General features: G+C 51.5%; 1 protein-coding gene across 1 annotated transcript in view; it reads left to right on the top strand.

Moving 5' to 3' along the window:
- GFRA2 (GDNF family receptor alpha 2) overlaps nucleotides 1-21,647 on the top strand; it is a 96,025-nt gene that overhangs the window by 9,675 nt on the left and 64,703 nt on the right. The window contains exon 3 of the mRNA XM_082657290.1: nucleotides 1,671-1,754. Within this exon, the coding sequence (XP_082513416.1) occupies nucleotides 1,671-1,754 (84 nt within the window). The remainder of the gene's footprint in view (nucleotides 1-1,670; nucleotides 1,755-21,647) is intronic.

Genomic DNA, 21,647 nt, shown 5'->3' with positions numbered 1-21,647 from the left:
TCGAGCAAGTACCTCAGTGTCTCTGTGCCCCAGTTCCTTATCAGTAAAATAGGGAGAATAATAGTGCCTATCCCCTAGAGAAATTAAGAGGATTAAATGAGTTAGTACATCTGAAGCGCTTCTAATAGTGCTGGCACGAAGGCAGCACAATACAACATCATCTTTATTGCAAAAGTGCTTCCTAAACGCTTGTGCTGTTTGGCTGCAGCAGAGAGCATGGCTGGTAACCCCACCACAGGGAGTTTCTCCAGTGCCGGTGGGTAGAGTGGAGGATGCTGAGATCATGCAGGCCTGCCAGGACCCTGCATGCCCCGGGGGTAGGTGGGATTGGAGACAGGCCTGAAGGAAAGGGTAACCTTTGGATTAGGTCCGTTGGCCGGTACCAGTGGGCACCCCCTGTGCGTAAGGTGCCCTGTGTGCTGGGTGTGGCAGGGCCCAAGGTGCTCCTGTGAGGTACAGTGAAGGGCGGGTCTGCTTCTCCAGGGGGCGTGCTCTTCCTCCACGTCCTCTGGGGGGTCTGTACCCTTCTCTGGGGGGTCTGCCTGGTATAGCAGACAGGTGCCTGGTCCGTGGACCAGCGGAGGGCTGGTTAAGCCTTGAGGGCTAGCCTGTGGGTGACTTTGGGGGCCTGGCTGAACGAGCCCCTTGCAAGCAGATTCCAAGGCTCCTCTTCTGGGGGCCGGCTCCTTCCTGCAGGTGGCCCCCAGGGGTGCTGCCCCACGTGCTGCTCTTTAGGCGGGGGTACTTGCCCATGACACTGGGCCCCGGGTGGATGGGAAATCAGTGTGTGAGGCTGTGGTCCTCATCTGTCTCCCCCGCCCGCTCAACACACACACACACACACACACACACACACACACACACACACACACAGTCTGAGTGATTATCCATTGATTTCTCCTCGCCGTCATGTCTCAAGAGGATATTTCCTTTGCTGCCGAGGCATTGGCAGAGGAGGCTGGAGTCCCGCTGAGGTGGTGGTGGGTCTCCAGGGCAGCCTTGTGTCATTTATCTCCTGTCACTCGCTTGCTTGTCTGTTCCCCGAGCCTCTGGTGCACCCCGGAGCCTGGAGGAGAGGGCTGAGAAGCAGCAGGTGGAGGGGAAGACGGGTCGGGAGTCAGTCAAGACAGGAGCCGCAGTCAGGCCTCCACCCAGCAGACCTTCAGCCAGTCAGATTCTCCTGGTGGCATGGTGGGAAGCAAAGGGGAAATCCTGTCCCCTTAAGTCTGGGCAGAGCCAGCCTGGTGTGATGGGAGAGAATGCTGGTGTGAGGCTGGAGTCCAGCTCAAGCTCTGCCATGAGTAGCTGTGTGATCTCAGGCAGGTTGCTTCGCCTCTCTGGGCCACCTCAGAGCCCTCCCCTGTGAAATGAGGAAGTTGTACTCAACGACTGTGGAGGGTCCTTTGGCTTCAGATCCTGGGATTTGTACCTGGCCTTCCACAGGGTTCCAGCTCCCCTGTGCCTTCTTTCCAGGAGCATTCGGAAGTCCTTAGAGGAGGCCGGGACATGCAGAGAGGTCACGAGGGAGATGTGTTAGGCAGTTCTGACCTGCTCTGGTTGGAGAGAAGTACCTTGCTCACGTGAAACGTGCAGCATTTCATTCCTAACCTTCCCTGTGCAGCACTTTGGGCAGGATGTGAGCCTGGGCCTGACACTCCTCTCTCTTCTAGGTGAGGAGTTTTATGAAGCCTCACCCTACGAGCCAGTGACCGCCCGCCTCTCGGACATCTTCAGGCTTGCTTCAATCTTCTCAGGTGAGTGGGCTCATGCTGGGGCCTCGCCAGACCTGCTCTGGTCCCCGTGGGTGGTGGATCAGGCCTCGGGGCTTGGCTCAGGTGTCGGCTTGCCAGCAGGTCCCTGAGCGCCTCTGAGCCTGGGGTCTTCATCTGTAAAGAGGGAACCGTAACACCCACCCACAAGGTTGTGTGTGGCATAAAGCATTTAGGGAATTGCCTAGAATGAGCTTGCCGTGCAGGAGATCTTGAATCTGAAACGTGGTATTGCTCTCCCATTTTGTCACCTGTCCTGCCTGGCTGGGTCCTTTCCAGCTGTTCTACTCTGGGCAAGTTACTCGACCTCTCTATGCCTCAGTTTCCTCTCTGGTGCAGAGGGGAGAGTACCTACCTCGTTGGATGGTCATGAGGTCAGAGTGAACCAATGGCTGTCCAGGGCTCAGCATGCTGCCGAGTGCGTGGGAGCCATTAGCCGTGGTTGTTGGCGTTCCTATCATCATCGTCCATTCTGCTCTGAAATTCCCCTCTCCCCTGGGGGCTCTGCTTCTTGAATCCCGCTGAGGAGAGCCTCTGCTCTCTGGCCACTCCTGCCTTGGCCTGCCTGGGGAGTGAGAAGACCCATTTGAGCTCTAGCTTTGCTTGCTGTGGTCTGTGTATAGGAGCCCAGTGAGCTTTTTGGTTCTTTCTTCTTGGCCTTGTTCCCTCTGGCCTTTGGGTGACCCAGGTGACCCAGGGCAGCCTGCCCCTGCTCGGGCACTAGGGAGGACCTTCCAGTCTGGGGAACTCTTGGGGCTGGGATGAGCTTCCTGGAGTCACCAGTGCTGCTTAAAGGGGGCCAGGGTGGGCTTGTTCGCGGGCCCCAGGCCTCAGGCTTCCAGGCACTTTGTGGCAATATGTAAAACCTTCCGAAGTTTCTTTTGCTCTAAGCCAGGGTTTCTCAACAGCAACATTATCGACATTGACCTGGGTAATTCTCTCCGTGGCAGGAGCCGTCCTGTGCACTGTAAGCTGTTTAGCAGTATCCCTGGCCTCTACCTACTGGACACTAGTAGCAGTCCCCCAAGATGTGACAACCCAGTGTGTCTCCAGACACTGCCAAATATCCCCTGGGGGCACAGCTGCTGCCAGTTGGGAAGAACTACTCTAGACTGTGAAATGAAAGATTCTCCAGTGAGACCCTAAGCCCTTTCAAATGAAGAACTCTCTAGGACAATGTTTCTCAAACTTTTTCTTGTTTTCATTGTTGCCCCTCTAAGGAGAAAAGTTAATTCTCTCTAACTAGAGAAATACTGTCTTAGTCTGCTTGGGCTGCCATAACAAAAGACCATAGACTGGATGGCTTAAATGACAGAAGTCTATTATCTCACGGTTCTGGAGGCTGGAAGTCCAAGATCAAGGTCTGGCAGGTTTGGTTTCTGGTGAGGGCTCTCTTCCTGGTTTGCAGACATCAGCCTTCTCACTGTGTCCTCACAGGGTAGGAATGGGAATGGGTGGGAAGGAAGTGGGGGATTGGAGTGGGGAGATAGAGAGAAGAGAGAGAAGAGAGAGGGGGGTGGAGAGAGAGAGAGAGAGAGAGAGAGAGAGAGAGAGAAAGGTCTCTTCCTCTTCTTATAAGGACACTAGTCCTACTGGATTATGGCCCCACCCTTATGACCTCATTTAACCTTAATTACCTCCTAAAAGCCCTATCTTCAAATACAGTCACATCGGGGGTTTAGGGCTTCAGCATATAAGTTTGGGTAGGGGACACAATTTAGTCCATAGTAAATGCCAAGTATTAAAGTTTTGTCAGGTAGGGTTGAGTTTTGGAGGACCACAAACCATTGTTATATCTACCTTTTTTTTGCCTACCCAGGAGCCTGTTTTTGCTCCCTTGGGGGTGATACCCTCCTCTGCCATTGAGAAAGCATGCTCTAAGGGATTGAGATAGGATGATACACATGTACTGGTGGGAGAAATCCTGGGCCCCATGAGAAGGGAGGCACTGGCCAAAGGGTGACCATCTGGACATACCTTGGGCCCTGGTGGTGGGCAGGGTTACTGGTGGATGGTATGGTGACTTCGAAGATGGTCTGTGCATTAAGTGGCCTGCCCTGGGCTCTCATCATCATACCCCGCAGTGGGGTGATGGCCGAGGTTCCCATCCTGCCTCTGCCTGTGGCGCTGTGATGGTGCAGTGACAAGCCTTGCCCATCCCACAGGGCTGAACTGGGTGATGGACTGACTGAGGCCCCTCCTAGCACAGACATTCTGATTCTCACATTTCCTGGTTAGTTTTGGGCCACTCCTCTTGAGACAGTGCTAGGGGGCTCCAGCAGATTGAGGAGATGGTTTGTGCGAGGACGCTGTGATGGGGAAATCCCAGCGGCCCGACATACCCGTTTCCCACCCTACCGTGGGCTCAGGTGCTACTGCCTGGGCGGGAGCCACTGGGTTTACCTCCAGTGAAGAAATGGCTTTGGCTTTTGCCCCCTGAAGGTTGAAGGTCAGAGGTCAGCACCTGAGCTCAGGCCCCTGCTGCTTCCTGGACTGACACTAAGTATCTTCCCGGCAGAAAATCTTTCCATAATGGACTTGACACTCTGTGGGACAAAGATGTTGACAAGACAAATGAGGAGATTACTGGTCTGCAGTTCACTGAATCAGCATTCTTTACCTGCTGCTCAGATGGAACTGGGCCCCACATGACTGTAGATCCCTGGGCTCTGGGGACCACTCCCCACAGTGAGGGCAAGGCTCCCCCTCATTGCCCCTGCTGACCCTGCTCCACCCAGAGCAGCCCTCGAGTTGCTGCACGGGCGGCTCTATCTGGGGAAACTCTGGTCCATAGCTGGGTGGGGAGACCCTGGCCCAGCCACAAGAAACCAAGTGGGCCATGGTGGGGAGCACGCAGCTGAAAGAAGGCTGGATGGGGAGCCGGGACCCCGATTCCAGCTCATTCTCTGCCACAGATGAGCTGGTGGTCTTGGGCAGGTCACTTCCCTGCTCCGGACCTTACATTTCTTTTCTGAAGAAGGAGGAGGTGGGCTCAGAGCAGCCTTTTCCCCATTGAGGCGCACAGACAACGGCAGTGTTGTTTGGTATCTAGGAAGAGCAGAGCAGCTTGGAGCTCCGGTGGTCACAGGCCCTTGCCTGGCTGCCCTGCGGGCTGAGGGGTCAATATCTGGGCGCATGTATCACCCACCCACCTGCGGCTCGCTGCCTGGGAAAGCCTGGTCTGGGGGACCCCAGATCCCGCACTGATGCTCCAGGATGCCCCCCCACTCCCGCCCCGCCGCCATCTCTGTGTGGAGAGGCTGCGGTGTGGGCCATGGGGGCTCCTCTAGGTCGCACTTCCCCCAGTCGGGGCCCAGGGACTTGGAGAAGGGTGCTCTTGTATCTTTGGGGCCGAGTTGCTAACGTCTGAGAATTCGGGGCCTCCTGGAATGTGTTTTCTTCTTTCCTGCTGGCCTGCTCTCTCTGTTGGGCTTCTTCGAAAGCCCAGCTGGGATTCTGTTGGCAAAGAAAGCTGCTGGGACTCCCCCAACACTCTCTGATGCTGAGGCCCTGGGGGAAGGGCAAGTCCTCCCCTCTTGTCTGCTCAGTTCAGAGACAGGCGCTGGGATCAGTGACTGGGTCTGGGATTCCTGGTGTCCAGTTAAGCCCAAGTCCAAGGCCGGGAGGGGAGCAGTCTGACTCTGGCCTGAACAGTGGGGACAGGGCTGTTGGAGGGATCCAGATGTCCTGCCCTAGCGTTATAGATGGGAAGGGAGATTTCACGGAGAAGAAATGAAGTTTGTTAATGAGGTTTGTCCTGTTTCTAGCAATTTAAACTGCCCTTGGAAACAGGAAACGGAGTGTTTCTGGAGGCCTTGTCGGGCCTTTTTGAGCTATAGTGCCTACATTTGTAAAGTGAGAAGGGGATGGCTACTGGTCTGGTTGATACAGAGGAGACCATGAGGATGGATGTAGGCAAAGTGACAGCCATCCCCTCTGCCGAGGACGCTTCTCTAGAGGGGTCCCTTGGGTGGAGTCCCTCCCTCCCCGAGCGCCTGGGACCCCGTGAATACTGAATCCCAGCTGGTCCCATCTGGGAGGCAGGAGAGGATGGAACAAAGTGGAGAGAGGAGAGAAAGGCTTCTTAGGGAAAGAAGAGATGGTTCAGGCAGAGAGAGGTTGTGAGGGGTGATGCGGGCAGTGAGGGAAGGGAACTGCTCCATCCACGTGGGGTGAGACCATCAGAGTGAGGATGAAAGGCCTGGGAGGGCCAGAGAGTGGTTTCCGTCGCCGCTGGGCTGTGCCTCAGGGACTGGGAGAAGCGACAGGCAGGTGGTGTGGGCCGGGCTGTCAGCGAGCGCGGCCTCTGCATTTCTGGTGAGGCTGGGGGCCCCCGGGGCCCTGGGCATCCGACGCAGGCATTGGAGATACATGGGTGTGGAGCGTATTTTATGCAAACATGTCTTGTCTTTTCTATAGCTGGAGGGGGACTTGGAGATCATCTAAGCTCACCCCTTACCTGACAAAAAGGGAAACTGAGGCCCCAAGGGAAGGGATGGACTAGACCGGGATTCAGTCCTGCTTCTATCCCTGCTCAGTGCGTACCTCAGGCAGGGGCCTCACCTCTGAGCCCGGGTTTCTTCTTACACAACACGGGACTGATAGCAAAACCTACCTGCCCGGGTTTTGTGAGGACTAAATGAGAATGTGCAGGTAGGTGCCTGGTCCGGTGCCTGGCACGTTGCACTAAAACACGTAGCTTCTTAGAACTGATAGTGGAGTGATTTCTCCAAAGGCCATTGGCCGGCTGGGCTAGGGCCGGCCTGGAGCCTGCATCCGGGAGATGGTTGCATGGCTTTTGGTGACGTGAGGCTGCCTTCCACCCATGCTAGTGCTGGGTGGGGGCTGCAGTGGGAGGTGACGGGGCGATTTGCAGGGGACAGTAGGTCCCTGGGGCTACTGCTGAGCCTCTGTGGCCTTAGCTGCATTGTGACTGGGTGGGGACACAGGGAGGCTGGCGAGAGGCCTGGGCTCGGACCTTTTGTGGGTTGGAGGAAGAAGCGATGGGTGGCGACAGCCTCAGCTGGCCGCAAGCCTCTGGGGTGGGTCATCTTGCTTGGATGGAGCCAGGAGAGGCCCGGGGATGTTCTAGTTGGAGGCTCCAGTGGTCCCCTTTTTGGGGGCTCAGGAGAGGAGGGAACCCTACCCCTGCCAAGAAGCCTTGCAGATGGCCCCTGAGGGATACCACCCTCCCACTCTGTGCCCTTGCACTTGGCTCTTATTACAGCACTCACCCTCTGATTGTGGGCGTTGGTCTCTGTGTCACTGCACCCACGCCTCTCTCTGTGTTCCCCTGGGTGTCTAGTGCTGTGCTGTGCTCCTGACCCCATCCATGGAGGATCCTGGACTAGAGGGCAGTTGTGGACTTGGAGGCCTGCTGGTCCTAGTTTGAATCCTGGTCCTGCCCTACCAGCTGGTTGACCACAGGGTGGGTCATTTGACTCTGAACCTCATTTTTCTCATCTGTAAAATGGAGCCCTGTAAGGATGGGTGATGACGTGTGCACGGCTCCCCACAGGGCGCCGGAGCCCAGGAGCACCCTAGGTGGTGGCCACAGGTGACGCTGTCAGGGGCTGGGGGAGCTAGTGGTTTAGTGTGAGCTGTTAGCGCTGCACAAGGGAGGGTGGCTAAGAGGTCCAGGCAAGTCTGAGGCGTCCCGTGTGCGCCGCCTGTCAGGTGGCCCTGAGGTTTAGAGAAGGAAAGGAAAGCTCACGAGGGCTTCGTGGAAGAGGTGGAGCTGGGGCCAGATCTCCGTGTGGTGCAGACGCTACGTAAGATGCTGCTTTGAAAGGCACCAGACCGTGTCCTTACTGGCTTGTGGGGCAGGCGGACACCACTTAGACGCCCACTGGGTGGTTTGTCAATGGTGGTAGAGTAACCCTGAGAGCTCAAGGGAGGCAGCAATAGGCGGTGCCCGGGGAAAGTCAGCAAAGTCTCGGAAGAGGAGAGAGTGGGATCTGGGAATGACATTCCCGGCAGCATCATAGCATCATGGCTCGGAGGCCCGGCCAGGCTCAGCAGGAACGGCATACCTTCTGGGCCTGGTGGGCTCAGATGACAGTGACTAGAGACCTTGTGGCAGATGGGAGATTGGCGTCTCTGGGCTCTCCTCCCTTGGGACTCCTGCCCAGGAAGTCTCCGGGACAGAGCTCAGTGTGACAGCCTGGCTCTGGGGCTGGGTCTGTGGGGAGGAACTTAGCCCCGGGCTCAAGAGTCAGTCCCCTGTGAAGGTTGCCTGAGTGGCCGTGTAGGGGCCGGGAGAGGGTCGGGCTTGGCTTAACTCCGCTGGATGCCCAGGGAGCCCCCCTCCCTTCCCTGGCTCCGCTGAGGGGCTGCCGAGCCTTTGTGCCCCCAGCCCCTCCTTCCCTGGGGTTGCTGAGCAGAAGGCGAGCAAGGTCCAGCAGGTCGGCTGGTGCCTCTCACAGACCCCACTCTGAGGTGGCCCCTGTGAGGAGGTGGTGGGGCTTTGGGGACAGAGGGCAGGGGAGGAGAGGAGGAAGCAGGCAGCCTGTCTCCCTGCCACCTGCATGGTGGCTCGGGCGATAAACTGCTTATCCTCAGGTTGTCTCCTTGAGCTGAATGCAGAAGCATGTTATTTAAATTTCAAAATCACATTCTTCTTCTAACAGCTGTCAGAGACTCTGAGTGTCAATGAAAATTGGGCCTTAGCTGCAGCTCTGTCACCTCTTACATCCCCCCCTTTCAGGGAGGAACTGTCTGATGGCCCAGGAGAGGGTGTGGGGCGGGAGGAGGGACTATGGGAACAGGGAGAGGTGGGGAGGGCAGGCCAGGTGACCCGTGACCCTGGCCGCGCTGGTCAGCAGTTGGAACCCACAGGAGGATGCCAGTTACTCCATCAGGGGTGCCAAGCGCTTCCCCTCTTCCCTTTCATTTCCTCTTCTCCGTGCCCCCCTCCCCAGGCTCCCCCAGCCAGGAGAAGGATTTGCTCGCAGAAGGCGTGAGCAGGGTGTCGGTGGCTTCATGTTTGGTTGTCTTCATGTCCAAGGAAGAAATTGCGATTAAAAACAACAACAACAACCAGGAGAGAACAAAATTTAACCCCAAAGAGAGGCTTTTTAATGGTAGAAGTTCAGGTGCCACGGTTGGGGTGAGGTCTTGGCGGGGGAAAGGTATTTCTGGTTCCCTTCAAATAGCATCTTCCCTCTTGCGTGGGAAGAGATATGGGAACATATGTATACGTATAGCTGATTCACTTTGTTATAAAGCAGAAACTAACACAACATTGTAAAGCAATTATACCCCAATAAAGATGTAAAAAAAAAAAAAAGAAAAACAAAGAGAAAAAAATAGCATCTTCTAGGGGCACCTACTTGCTTCCCCTTGGGCGGATAGACAGGCTCTGCCAGCAGCGGGGGTCTGTGTGTGTGTGTGGGCGGTTCTGGGCTGGGTCTGCCAGCTCTTTCATGGCTCCTGAGGTGGCTCTGCAGGGCTCTGGTCCGCCCGCCCCACCCCGGCCCCACCCAACCCCGGCCCTGCCCCAGGCATGCTCCTCGGGCTTACCCTGAGCCATGCTCACCTTACTTATCTGGGTGGAAGGTAGGATTTGAGTAACTGTTCTGGGAATGCTCCTCCGAACCGATCTGTCAACGTGTTTTTTTTTTTTTAACATCTTTATTGGAGTATAATTGCTTTACAATGGTGTGTTAGTTTCTGCTGTATAACAAAGTGAATCAGCTATACATATACATATATCCCCATATCCCCTCCCTCTTGCGTCTCCCTCCCACCCTCCCTATCCCACCCCTCTAGGTGGTCACAAAGCACCGAGCTTATCTCCCTGTGCTATGCGGCTGCTTCCCACTAGCTGTCTATTATACGTTTGGCAGTGTATATATGTCCATGCCACTCTCTCACTTCATCCCAGCTTACCCTTCCCCCTCCCCGTGTCCTGAAGTCCATTCTCTACATCTGCGTCTTTATTCCTGTCCTGCCCCTAGGTTCTTCAAAACCTCTTTTTGTTTTTTTAGATTCCATATATATGTGTTAGCATACGGTATTTATTTTTCTCTTTCTGTTAATGTGTTCTTTTAAGCCCGTGAGTGTGTAGAGAAAGGAACAGATCTGAATGGGGTCAAGTGTGTATGTGTGTGTAGGTGGGGAGTATAAGTGTGTGTGGTACGCACATGGGTGGTATGTATGTGTGTGTGTGGAATGTTATATGTGTGTGTGGGGTGATGTGTGGTGTGTGTGTGTGTGTGGTGTGTGTATGTGTGTGGTGTGTGTGTGTGGAGTGTTATATGTGTGTGTGGGGTGATGTGTGTGTGTGTATGTGTGTGGTGTGTGTGTGTGGAGTGTTATATGTGTGTGTGTGGTGTGTGTGTGTGTGTGTGTGTGTGTGTATGTGTGTGGTGTGTGTGTGTCAGGTGATGTGTGTTTATGGGTTTTGGCAGTGGCCTCCTTCTGCATGTGGAGAGGGAAGGAGGGGAAGGAGGCAGGGATGGAGAGGCCTGAATGGGAAAGTGGGGTGTGTGTGGCCCTTCCCTTGGGGAACAAGCGCTGCCCTCGGCCTCTTTCTGACCTCTTCGGGAAGCCCTGGGAACAGTGGTCGGGGTGAATCCTGAGGGATGGAAGGCCATCCTTCTCCTGAGCAACAAAAATTAGCAGACTGAACCTTATGTGTGTGTTTCTCGGCCTCCTGCAGCCTGGAGGTGATGTCATTGGACTCTGGACGCTTAGGTCCTCTCTGCAGAAACGGCGTGTGTGTGAGTCCATCCCTCAGATTCACGAGGCATCCCTTGCATGCCATCCCCTGATCTAGGTGCTGAGGATACCTCAGTGGACAAGACAGAGGAGTCTTGTTGCTCTAGTGGAGCTTATGTTCGATTAGCCTAAGACAGAAAAACCACACAAGCCAACAACTAGTCAAAAATAAAAAGTAAGATAGTGATGAATGCTAAGCAAGGATTAAAATAGCATGATGGGCAGAGGTGCCTGGTGGCTACTCTGGATTGGAAATGCCAAAGGATGACTCCTGGGAAGTATCCAGCCCTGGGAAGGCCTGGGAATGGCAGAGGGAACAGCTGGGGAAAGGCCCTTAGGTGGGGATGTGGGTGGTGGAGGGCGGGGCTTAGGGAAGGCCACAGGCTGGGACAGTGATGAGGTGGAGGTGATTTGGGAGGTGGCCACAGAGGAAGGCAGGGGCCAGATCCCTGAGGTGCTGCAGGCGACTTAAGGAGTTTGGGTTTCTTTTTAAGAGTAATGAGAAACCTTTGAGGATTTTAGATACTAGAGTAGCACTGTGTGATTTATGCTTTGGAAAAGATTGCTCTTGTGCTGTGGGGGAGCAGATCCGGGGCCGGGAGAGTGGCTAAGAACTGTGACAGTGGTCCATGTCCTACGACGGCAGGAGAGGAGAGGACGCGAGGAGCTGGGATCTGTTGTGGGGCTGGAGTTAAGGATGACTCTGCTAATTTAGGCTTGAACACAATGGTGCCACTGTTTACTAGGATGCAGAAGATGAGGGAAGGAGCAGGTTGGGGGTGGGAGCTGAGCTCCAGTGTTCTCTTTCAACCACGTGGGTGTTGAGATGCTAGTTAGACCTCCACCTGGAAATGCCAGGTAGGCAGTCGGATGTAAGTCTGGAGCCCTGGGAGAGGTCAGGGTTGATATATAGGTTGAGAATCGTTAGCATATAGATGGTATGTACAGCCGTGGAACCATGAGGTCACCTAGGGAGAGTATAGACAGAGAGGGAGACTGGGGCTCTTCACACAGAGAGGAAGCGCTAGCAAAGGGGGCTGAGACCAGGGCCAGTGAGGAAAGGGGAACCAAGTGGCGGGGAGGGGGGAGGGGAGCTCCGCAGGCAAGGAGACGAGTGTGGAAGGGGAGCCCCTGGGCCGGATGCTTGGGAAGAGGAGGAAGGGAGGACAGTGAGCTCGATGGGAGATCATTCTTGAGAGAGGGCAGCGGGGAACGATGGGGTCCGTAGATGACAGTGCCAAGGAGGAGTAGGGGGTGGACTGGTGTCAGGAGTCCCACAGGAGGAGAAATGGCCCGGAAATGACCCTGCGGAGGAAGCAGGACTCCCACCACCTCTGGGCCCGGAGCTGCCCAATGGTCACTTCTTCCCAAATCAGTGTGCTAAATGACCAAATCTCTGATTTTACCGGATTTATGAATCTGCAAAAACTTGATTCCTTTCATCATTTGTAAAACTTTTAGAAATTCACATTTGAATATGGTTTTCATGGCTTCTGAAGATTCTTGCAAATGGTCTCTACTGCTGTGTTTTAAGATATATGCAGTTTTCTGGAATTTAAGCATCAGGAGTTGATGTAGACTTCTTAGAGCAATAAAGTATATTTCATAATCAGTAAAAAAAATTAGCTTACGATTGGTGCTTCCAGTCTTACCTTTATTCATCACACACAAAAAAAAGGCTGACGAAGGATTAAGGTGAACCACATCAATATGAAATGCCTCAATTTTGGTTTTTAATTGTTATAAATTCAGAATTAAAGCTGATAAGCCATTGTGGGAATTGGTATGAGCATGGTAAAAATCTTAAATATAAAAAAAAAAAAATCACGCCAAGACTATATTTAAAAGGACAGAGAGCCTTCAAAAGTGGCTAACAAAGTCGCTTCAAACGTGAAATACTGAATGAAGTTTTAATTTTTAATTGCTAGAAACACAAAATCAAGACGCATATGCCTTTTGCGGAATTGGAGAAAATTCTGACAGTGCTTAAAATTTGTCAAAATATAAAATGATATTCAAAAGCAATTGATTTTTTTTTTTTTTTTTTTTTTTTTTTTGCGGTACGCGGGCCTCTCACTGCTGTGGCCTCTCCCGTTGCGGAGCACAGGCTCCGGACGCGCAGGCTCAGCGGCCATGGCTCATGGGCCCAGCTGCTCCGCGGCATGTGGGATCTTCCCAGACCGGGGCACGAACCCGTGTCCCCTGCATCGGCAGGCGGACTCTCAACCACTGCGCCACCAGGGAAGCCCAGCAACTGATTTTTTTTGAATTGATTTGCAGTGAATTTGCCATTCATCAAATTGACTTTTGGTGGGTTGGCCTGCTTCCAAAAATGCAGGGGCTCCGGAGAGCGCTGGGGTGGCTGCGTGCTATGTGGGGTGGAGGTGAGGGGAAAGTTCTGACAGAAAGTTGAGGACGTTAGGGAGCCTGGACTAAGACTGCTGGAGCCGGTTTGAGGAGGGCGGGCACCAGAGCAGTGGGGTAAGGGCTGGGCTCCCACTGGGCCCATGGGCCTTGAGTGACAGCAGAGCCCTGGCAGGAGGGCATTTTGGGCTTGGTCGGTCATCTCTCGGGGAAGTTGAGCTTTCACTTCATGCTGGATGGCGTGGGGCTCCCGGACACCAGCCACAGCTCCTGATGGTGTGGGGGCCCAGAAGTGAGAAAGATCTTTGAGGTCCTGCTCTCTTAGGCTTCTTGGGTAAGCAGAGGGATCTCTGAAGCCCTTCTCTTGCTCACCGACAGGGAGACTGGGAACCCTTTTGGCTCTTGGTATGTGATGCGTGTGGCTGGAGTGACAGGCACATGGGACAGGCCAGTTCTAGCAGGGCGCGTGAAAACGGAGAGATGGAGGGGAGGGTTTTTCTAGCCAGGGAACACATTCTTTTAAAAAAATATTTTTGTACAAATTTTAAAGGTTACTTTCCATTTACAGTTATTATATAATATTGGCTATATTCCCCATGTTGTACAATACATTCTTGAGCCTATCTTTTTTTTTTTTTTGCGGTACGTGGGCCTCTCACTGTTGTGGCCTCTCCCGTTGCGGAGCACAGGCTCCGGATGCGCAGGCTCAACGGCCATGGCTCACGGGCCCAGCCGATCTGCGGCATGTGGGATCTTCCCGGACCAGGGCACGAACCCGTGTCCCCTGCATCGGCAGGCGGACTCTCAACCACTGCGCCACCAGGGAAGCCCTTGAGCCTATCTTATACACAACAGTTTGTACCTCTCACTCCCCTATCCTTCTATTGCCCCTCCCCCCCATAACCACTAGTTTGTTCTCTATATCTGTGAGTCTGCTTCTTATTTGTTATATTCATAGTTTGCTGTATTTTTAAGATTCCACATATAAGTGATATTATACAGTGTTTGTCTTTCTCTGTCTGACTTATTTCACTTGGCTTAATGTCCTCCAAGTCCATCCATGTTACTGCAAATGGCAAAATTTCATTCTTTTTTATGGCTGAGTAGTATTCCATTGTATGTATGTATGTGTGTATACACACACACACACACACACACACACACACACACACACACACCACGTCTTCTTTAGCCACTCATATGTCGATGGACACTTAGGTTGCTTCCATATCTTGGCAATTATAAACAATGCTGCTATGAACATTGGTACATATATCTTTTCGAATTAGCGTTTTTACTTTTTTTTTGGATTTATACCCAGGAGTGGAATTGCTGGATCATATGGTAGTTCTATTTTTAATTTTTTGAGAAACCTCCATACTATTTTCCACAGTGGCTGCACCAATTTACATTCCCACCAACAGCAGGGACCACATTCTTAAACAAACATTTATTGCACATGTGCTATAGGCTGGAAACCGCTTGTGGCATTTGTGTCCACATTATCCCATGTAATCTTTAGTGCAGTCCTGTGTGTAGGCAGGGTGGGTGTTGTATCATCATTTTGCAGATGAGTAAAATGAGGCTGAAAGAGGTTGTGTTACCTGTGCACGCTTGCTCTGCTAGTCAGTGCCCCAGCCGGGTCCTCTAACTCCCCAGACATGGCTGGGAGTCCCTGCTCTTAATCACCAGCGCAGCCCCAAGCAGGATGGGCAGGGATGCTTGTGAAGCCTGCAGGGTAAGCCTCAGGCCAAAGGGAAAGTTTCTGTTTGTTAACTTGATTATAATCTCATGTTCACACCGGAATGTAAGCTCTAGGAAGAGAGGAGTTTTGTCAGTTTTGTTCATTTCTCCAGCAGTGTTCCACATGTACTGGGTGCTCAGTAATTGACTGTTGTAAAAGTTAATGAATCTTGAGGGAGAGCTGGTCATGGGTGGCCCCATAGGGCAAGAAGCATGGAGGTAATGGTCAGGGTGGCTGCAACCCAGCAGGGAAGACGGGGGCCCCCACGTGGAATCTCTTCTCCTTGCCCCTCCCTCTTCCTCCTCACCCTTCCCGCCTTTCATCCAGCCCTGTTTAGAGTTTGTTTAGTCTACATCTCATTGTTGAGTGCCTCTCTGCTCACCCTTGTGCCCCTAATTATCTGGACTCAGTTGACTGTCCTCCTTTTTGAAACTCTTGTCTTGGTTTCCATGACACCAGCATCTCCAGATTGTCCATCAGGTCATGGTCCGCTCCTCCCCAATCTCCACTAAACGATGGCACCTGGAGCTCTGTCCTGACCCGCTTCCTCTTCTTCATTGTCATCCTCAACCTCAGCTACCTCATGTAGTTATGTGGCTTTAAATAGCCTCCAATGTCAGTCATGCTCAGTTTTATCACTAGCTCAGACCTCTTTTCTGAACTCCAGACTCATTTATCCTCTTGCCTTTCAACATGTCCATGTGGACATCTCACAGGCATCTCAAACTTCAGTTGAAAACATTCTGTTCTGCCCCTCCTTCTTCTCTCTAAGTTTTTCGTGTTTCACCAAATGATTCCACCATCCGCTGGGTGCTCAGGCCAAAAACCTAGGCGTTTTCCGTGATTTCTCTCCTTCTTCCCATTCAGTATCCAACACATCCTGTTGGCTTTATCTCTAAATTATATGCAGAATACGCTCGTTTTTTGACATCTCTGCAGTCACCATTCTCCCCAAGCCTGCTACGGCAACAGCCTGTAACTAGTCTCCTTTTTAGCCCCCTCCCCTTCATGGGAACTTGGTCTTCCATCTGTCAGCCAAAGTACATGAGGTCGGGTGACTCCCATCCTTAAAACCCTCTAAATGCTTTGCATCTTAGAATAAAATCTGAAGTTCTTACCCTGCTCTGCAAGGTCCCACATGATCTCTGCTGACTGTCCCTCTGGCTTCCTCTTCCTCTCATTTCGTTTCGGAAACTCCAGCCACTTTCCCTTCCTTTTGCCTATAAACACACCGAGCTCATGCCTGTCTCAGGACCTCTGTACCTGCTCTTCCTTTTGCTTGGGATTCCCTTACCTTGGATTTTTTTATTTGCATGTTTCACTTCTGCCCTTCATTCTTTCTCAGCTTGGATGTCACCTCCTAGGACAGGCCCTCCCTCATTCCGCGTTCTCTTCTGAATTCTGCTTATTTGATTTTCTTCATAGCGCTTTACATTGCCTTATTTATTTGTTTGTGTGTTTATTACCAGTCTTCCTCTCAATAGAATAAAGGCCTCTGGAGAGCAGGGACTCCGTCTTTTCAGCTCACGGCTGGATTTCTGGGGCATGTGGTCAGCACGTGAAAACAGCCGTTGGCTGACAGCTGTTTGACCTACCAGGATGTGGAGCTGTGCCTTGTGAGCCCTGGTGTGTGTGTGCATGTTGAGGTGTGCACACGCGCTGTTGAGTTTGCAGGGTGGGACAGGGGAGCTCCCTTATTCCCTCCAGCTCGCAGAGTCCTGCAGTGGCGTGTGGGGGGATGGGAGTAGACAGGAGAGTCACAGAACTTCCTAGAAAGCCATATAGTTCAAAACCTGTCATTTTGGGCTTCCCTGGTGGCGCAGTGGTTAAGAATCCGCCTGCCAATGCAGGGGACACGGGTTCGAGCCCTGGTCCAGGAAGATCCCACGTGCCGTGGAGCAACTAAGCCCGTGTGCCACAACTACTGAGCCTGTGCTCTAGAGCCCGCATGCCACAACTACTGAGCCCACGTGCCACAACTACTGAAGCCCGCGTGCCTAGAGCCCGTGCTCTGCAACAAGAGAAGCCACTGCAATGAGAAGCCCGCGCACCACAATGAAGAGTAGCCTCCGCTCGCCACAACTAGAGAAAGCCCGTGCACAGCAACGAAGACCCAACGTAGCCAAAAATAAATAAATAAAATAAATAAATTTATTAAAAAAAATTGTCATTTTTCAGGTGAGGAAATGAGACCCAGAGAGGGTCAGTCTTTGTTGGGGGTTTCACACACTTGGGAGAGATAGAGACAGAATTAGGGCCCAGGTTTCTGACTTCCACTTTAGTGACCAAGCTGCAGAGCATGGCCTAGGGGCCCAGGGTCAGCTTGAGGGTGGACATGGCCAGAAGCAGGATTAGGGACAAGCGACAAGCGTGGCAGTTTCCTGGAAGGCCAGAAGGAAGAGATGAAAAATTCAAGTCCTATTGCTTTGGAAGTTTTGTGGAAAGGTAAGCATCTTATTTTTCTCCTCCAGGGAAAGGCCTGCTCTGTGGTTGGAAGGTCTACCTTGATGGGCCTTTCAGTTCGGGGCGGGCGGTGGGGTAGTGAAGCCCCCAGGGGACCTGCTCTGGTGACAGCAGAGGACCATCAACTCCCTTCTGCTGAGGATGGGTTGGTCGATTGACTGTGGGCTGGATGGGGTGTGTGCGTGTTGGGAGACCAGGCCAGGGGCACCTCTGCTTCTCCTCTGAGGCTCTGGTTCTCCATCTTTGGAAGGCACCCTCAGAATCATGGGGAGCTTGTGAAATCCAGATTCCTGGGTGCCAGCCACAGAGCTCTCGACTGGGAGGGTCTGGGTGGGACTGAGCATCTGTGGGTAACAGGCAGTTCGAGTCACAAATGCACCAAAGTTTAAGAACTTCATGTCTAAATCAGTTACTTCCCTTCAAGGGCATGTACACCATTGCCAGAATGGGAAATGGGCATAGGAATAGATATTTGAATAGTAGTGCATTTTAACACGTCTTGGAAAAATTCAGAGCTAACATGGATGTTATCATCCAGGACAAATCTAGGTAGGTATTGAAAAATTTAAAAAGTGAGTCTGTTGAAGAAATTTAAACATTTCATTTAATATAAGAATTAAGGGATTTAAAGAAAAAATTAATTAAATATCGGCACAGGTGGTACTGGTAACATGGCCAAAACGATGTAGCTGGTACCCGGGTGACTGCGGTTTGGTAAACCTAGCTCTATAAAAGAAAATATTCAAGGATATCATTTTGAAGATTTAAAGACAGATGGTCATTGGCTTGGGCGGCACCCCAGGAGGGAAGGAGGGAGGTGGGTGAAGCTTGGCTGGGGTGAGGCAGTCCCTCTACAGCTGTCCCCAGGGGCTGGAGCTGGGAGGATGAGTCCACGGAGGTTTTGGGAAGTGCCAAGCACGGTTAAATCCCACCTCCCTCTCCTTTGAGCAGCTGTTCCCATTTACTCCTTGGCCCATCTGCGCTCTTCTCAGCAGGCCTGGAGAGCGGGCTGGCCCAGGCCTGGGAGGAATTCCTTGCTCCTGAATCCCTCAAAGGTCCTGTGTGGTCTGTGTAGGGATGGGGCAGGGTGGTGGTGGGCTAGCAGGGACCTCCCTCCCTGCTGTTTGGATATTTTAGTTCAGGGGCTGCGACCCACACTGGGCTCGTGTTTGCAGTCCAGCACATCCTTCTTCCTCCCCAGTGGGGTCTCTTGAAAAGGATAACAAAGGCTTCTGGACCCGAGGGAGAGGCGCCTTAGTGCAGATGCAGAGGCAGTGGATGGGCTGGGAAGAGGCTGTCCCAGGTCTGCCTGCCCCAGCACGGGCTTCCTCACTTACTGGGGGAGCCAGAGCAGGCCAGCCCTGGGCCTTTCTCCAGGTGGAGCGGGGCCCCATCATCGGCCCACTGGCCTCTCTACCCACTCCGGGAGGATCAGAAGGGGCATCTTCCTGGTAACTAGGCAACTGCTGTTACTTTCGCCACCCTTTGTGTGTGCGTGCGTGCGCGTGTGCGTGTGTGTGTGTGTATTTCGTAGGAAATTTACCAAGTTTTGGCCCAGGGGTTTACATTTCCCACCCCCTTAGCAAAAGCTTTCACTATTCAAGTTCCAAATGGAAGCTGCTGAGGCTGTAATTACACCACGTTAGCTCGGGAACATACTGAGGGGAGCGGGAAGGCGCACCTGGGAACCTGAGAGCTGCCGTGGGCCTGAATTAGCTGCTGTTCATTGGCGGTTGTCACCCTGCTCCTCTCTGGGGCCCCTCATGTCCTTGCTCTCCTCCACCTCAGCCCCAGGCTGCTTGACTGTTCGCTTCCACCAGCCAGCGTCCTGACAGGTGCACTGAATGGGAAAGAACACCCTGGCTGGTCCAGGAGAGCCCTCCCATGGAAGTGGTGCCCAGAATAGCCTTCGTGTAGACAGGTGTCCTTGCGTCCTCGCCTGGCCTGGGCAGAGTGGCTTGACAGCTGCTCAGAGACTCGCCCCCACCCTGCCCCATGGCTGAAAGCTCTTGCATGGCTCCCCAGCATTGTCTCTGGTGGTCCCTCTTCCAGGCTGCATCTCCAGGCACCCTGGATTGCTGTGGGCTCCTTCCAGCCTCTGACCTTGCTGTTTTTCTCTCTGCCTGGGACCCCCTTTCCACTCTCTTTGCTTCCTCTCCCTCATCATGTAGGTTGCAGGAGAGCTGTTGCTGCTTCTGGGACCCCCTGGTCTGGGCGGGATGCTTTCCCCTTGGCTCCTACACGCAGTGCCCTGACCTCCCCAGCACATCAGCATCCCCTCAGCCTTGACCCCAGCCACGTGTCTGGGGAAGTGCCTGGCACACGGTGGACCCTCAAAGATTTGTTAATTGAATGGGTAGGAAAACGAACCTTGATTCCCTTTCTGCCCTAATTCCCCTTTTATTTTTACAAGAAGGTAGGGAACTTTTCTCTTTCTGCCTTCATAGGGCTGTTGTTGTCTGGGTAGGAGATTGGGGTGATGGTTCAGTCTTCGATGATCGCCCTCCTAGTTTCACTTCTGAACACTTCCGGGCTGGACCCCGCATTGATGCTTGACTGCACGTGGTCTTGTACTGACTGATGTTGCTGGTCCTGTGTCATTTTTGGCTTCCTTAATAATATTAGCCAACATTTTTTGAACACTTATTATGAACTAGATATACTGTACTAAATACATTTATTTTTTCACTCATCAAATACGGATACAGCATTCACTATGTACCAGACACTGGCACCTATGGAATCAGCAGTGAGTACAACTGAAAAACCCCCTGCTTTCATGGAGCTTACATTTGGTAGAAAAATACAAATGACTAAATAAGTGTATACGATGGCAGATGGTGATGTGTAATCTGGGAAAAAGAGATCAGAGTAGGGGGTGAAGGGAGTGACTTGTTATTATGTGTAGGGTGGTCATGAAGGACTCACAGATAAGGTAACATTGAACAGAGACCTGAAAGAAGTTGAGGAAAGGAGCTGTGTGGTCATGGGGGTGGGGGAGAGCTTTCCAGGCAGAAATCAGCAAGTGCGAAGGCCCAGAGGTCGGGTCATGATTGGCATGCTCCAGGAAGAGTAAGAAGGCCAGTGTGGCTGGAAGGGAGTAAGTGAATAGGGGGAATGAGTAGGAAGTGAGGTCGTATATGACAGTGCTGGCTAATGGAGGTATGTTATGAGTCACATATATGCAATTCTAAAATTTCTTTCCTTTTTTAAAATTTTTATTAGAGTTGATTTACAGTGTTGTGTTAGTTTCAGGTATACTGCAAAGTGAATCAGTTATACATATACATGAATCTACTCTTTTTTATTTTATTTTTTTTGAATTTTAGAATCTTATTGTTTTATACAGCAGGTTCTTATTAGTTATCCATTTTATACATATTAGTGTCTGTATGTCAATCCCAATCTCCCAACTCATCACACCACCCCCGCTCCCCTGTCAATTTTCCCCCTTGATGTCCATACGTTTTTTTCTCTACATCTGTGTCTCTATTTCTGCCCTGCAAACCGGTTCATCTGTACCATTTTTCTAGGTTCCACATATATGCGTTAATATATGATATTTGTTTTTCCTCTTTCTGACTTACTTCACTCTGTATGACAGTCTCTAGATTCATCCACATCTCTACAAATGACCCAATTTTGTTCCTTTTTATGGCTGAGTAATATTCCATTGTATATATATATCGCATCTTCTTTATCCATTCATCTGTCGATGGGCATTTAGGTTGCTTCCATGACCTGGCTATTGTAAATAGTGCTGCAATGAACAATGGGGTGCATGTGTCTTTTTGAATTATGGTTTTTCTCTGGGTATATACCCAGTAGTGGGATTGCTGGGTCATACGGTAGTTCTATTTTTAGTTTTTTAAGGAACCTCCATACTGTTCTCCATAGTGGCTGTATCAATTTACATTCCCACCAACAGTGCAAGAGGGTTCCCTTTTCTCCACTCCCTCTCCAGCATTTGTTGTTTGTAGATTTTCTAATGATGCCCATTCTCACTAGTGTGAGGTGATACCTCATTGTAGTTTTGATTTGCATTTCTCTAATAATTAGTGATGTTGAGCAGCTTTTCATGTGCTTCTTGGCCACTTGTATGTCTTCTTTGGAGAAATGTCTGTTTAGGTCTTCTGCCCATTTTTGGATTGGGTTGTTTATTTTTTTAATATTGAGCTACATGAACTGTTTATATATTTTGGAGATTAATCCTTTATCCATTGATTCATTTACAAATATTTTCCCCCATTCTGAGGGTTGTCTATTTGTCTTCTTTGTAGTTTCCTTTGTTTTGCAAAAACTTTTAAGTTTCATTAGGTCCCATTTGTTTATTTTTGTTTTTATTTCCATTACTCTAGGAGGTGGATCAAAAAATATCTTGCTGTAATTTATGTCAAAGAGTGTTCTTCATATGTTTTCCTCTAAGAGTTTTATAGTGTCCGGTCTTACAGTTAGGTCTCTAATCCATTTTGAGTTTATTTTTGTGTATGGTGTTAGGGCATGTTCTAATTTCATTCTTTCACATGTAGCTGTCCAGTTTTCCCAGCACCACTTATTGAAGAGACTGTCTTTTCTCCATTGTATAT

This window comes from Grampus griseus, assembly GCF_964374135.1.
Source record: "Grampus griseus genome assembly, chromosome: 6".
Lineage (NCBI taxonomy): Eukaryota > Metazoa > Chordata > Mammalia > Artiodactyla > Delphinidae > Grampus > Grampus griseus.
This window is presented reverse-complemented; position numbering and strand designations above follow the sequence as displayed.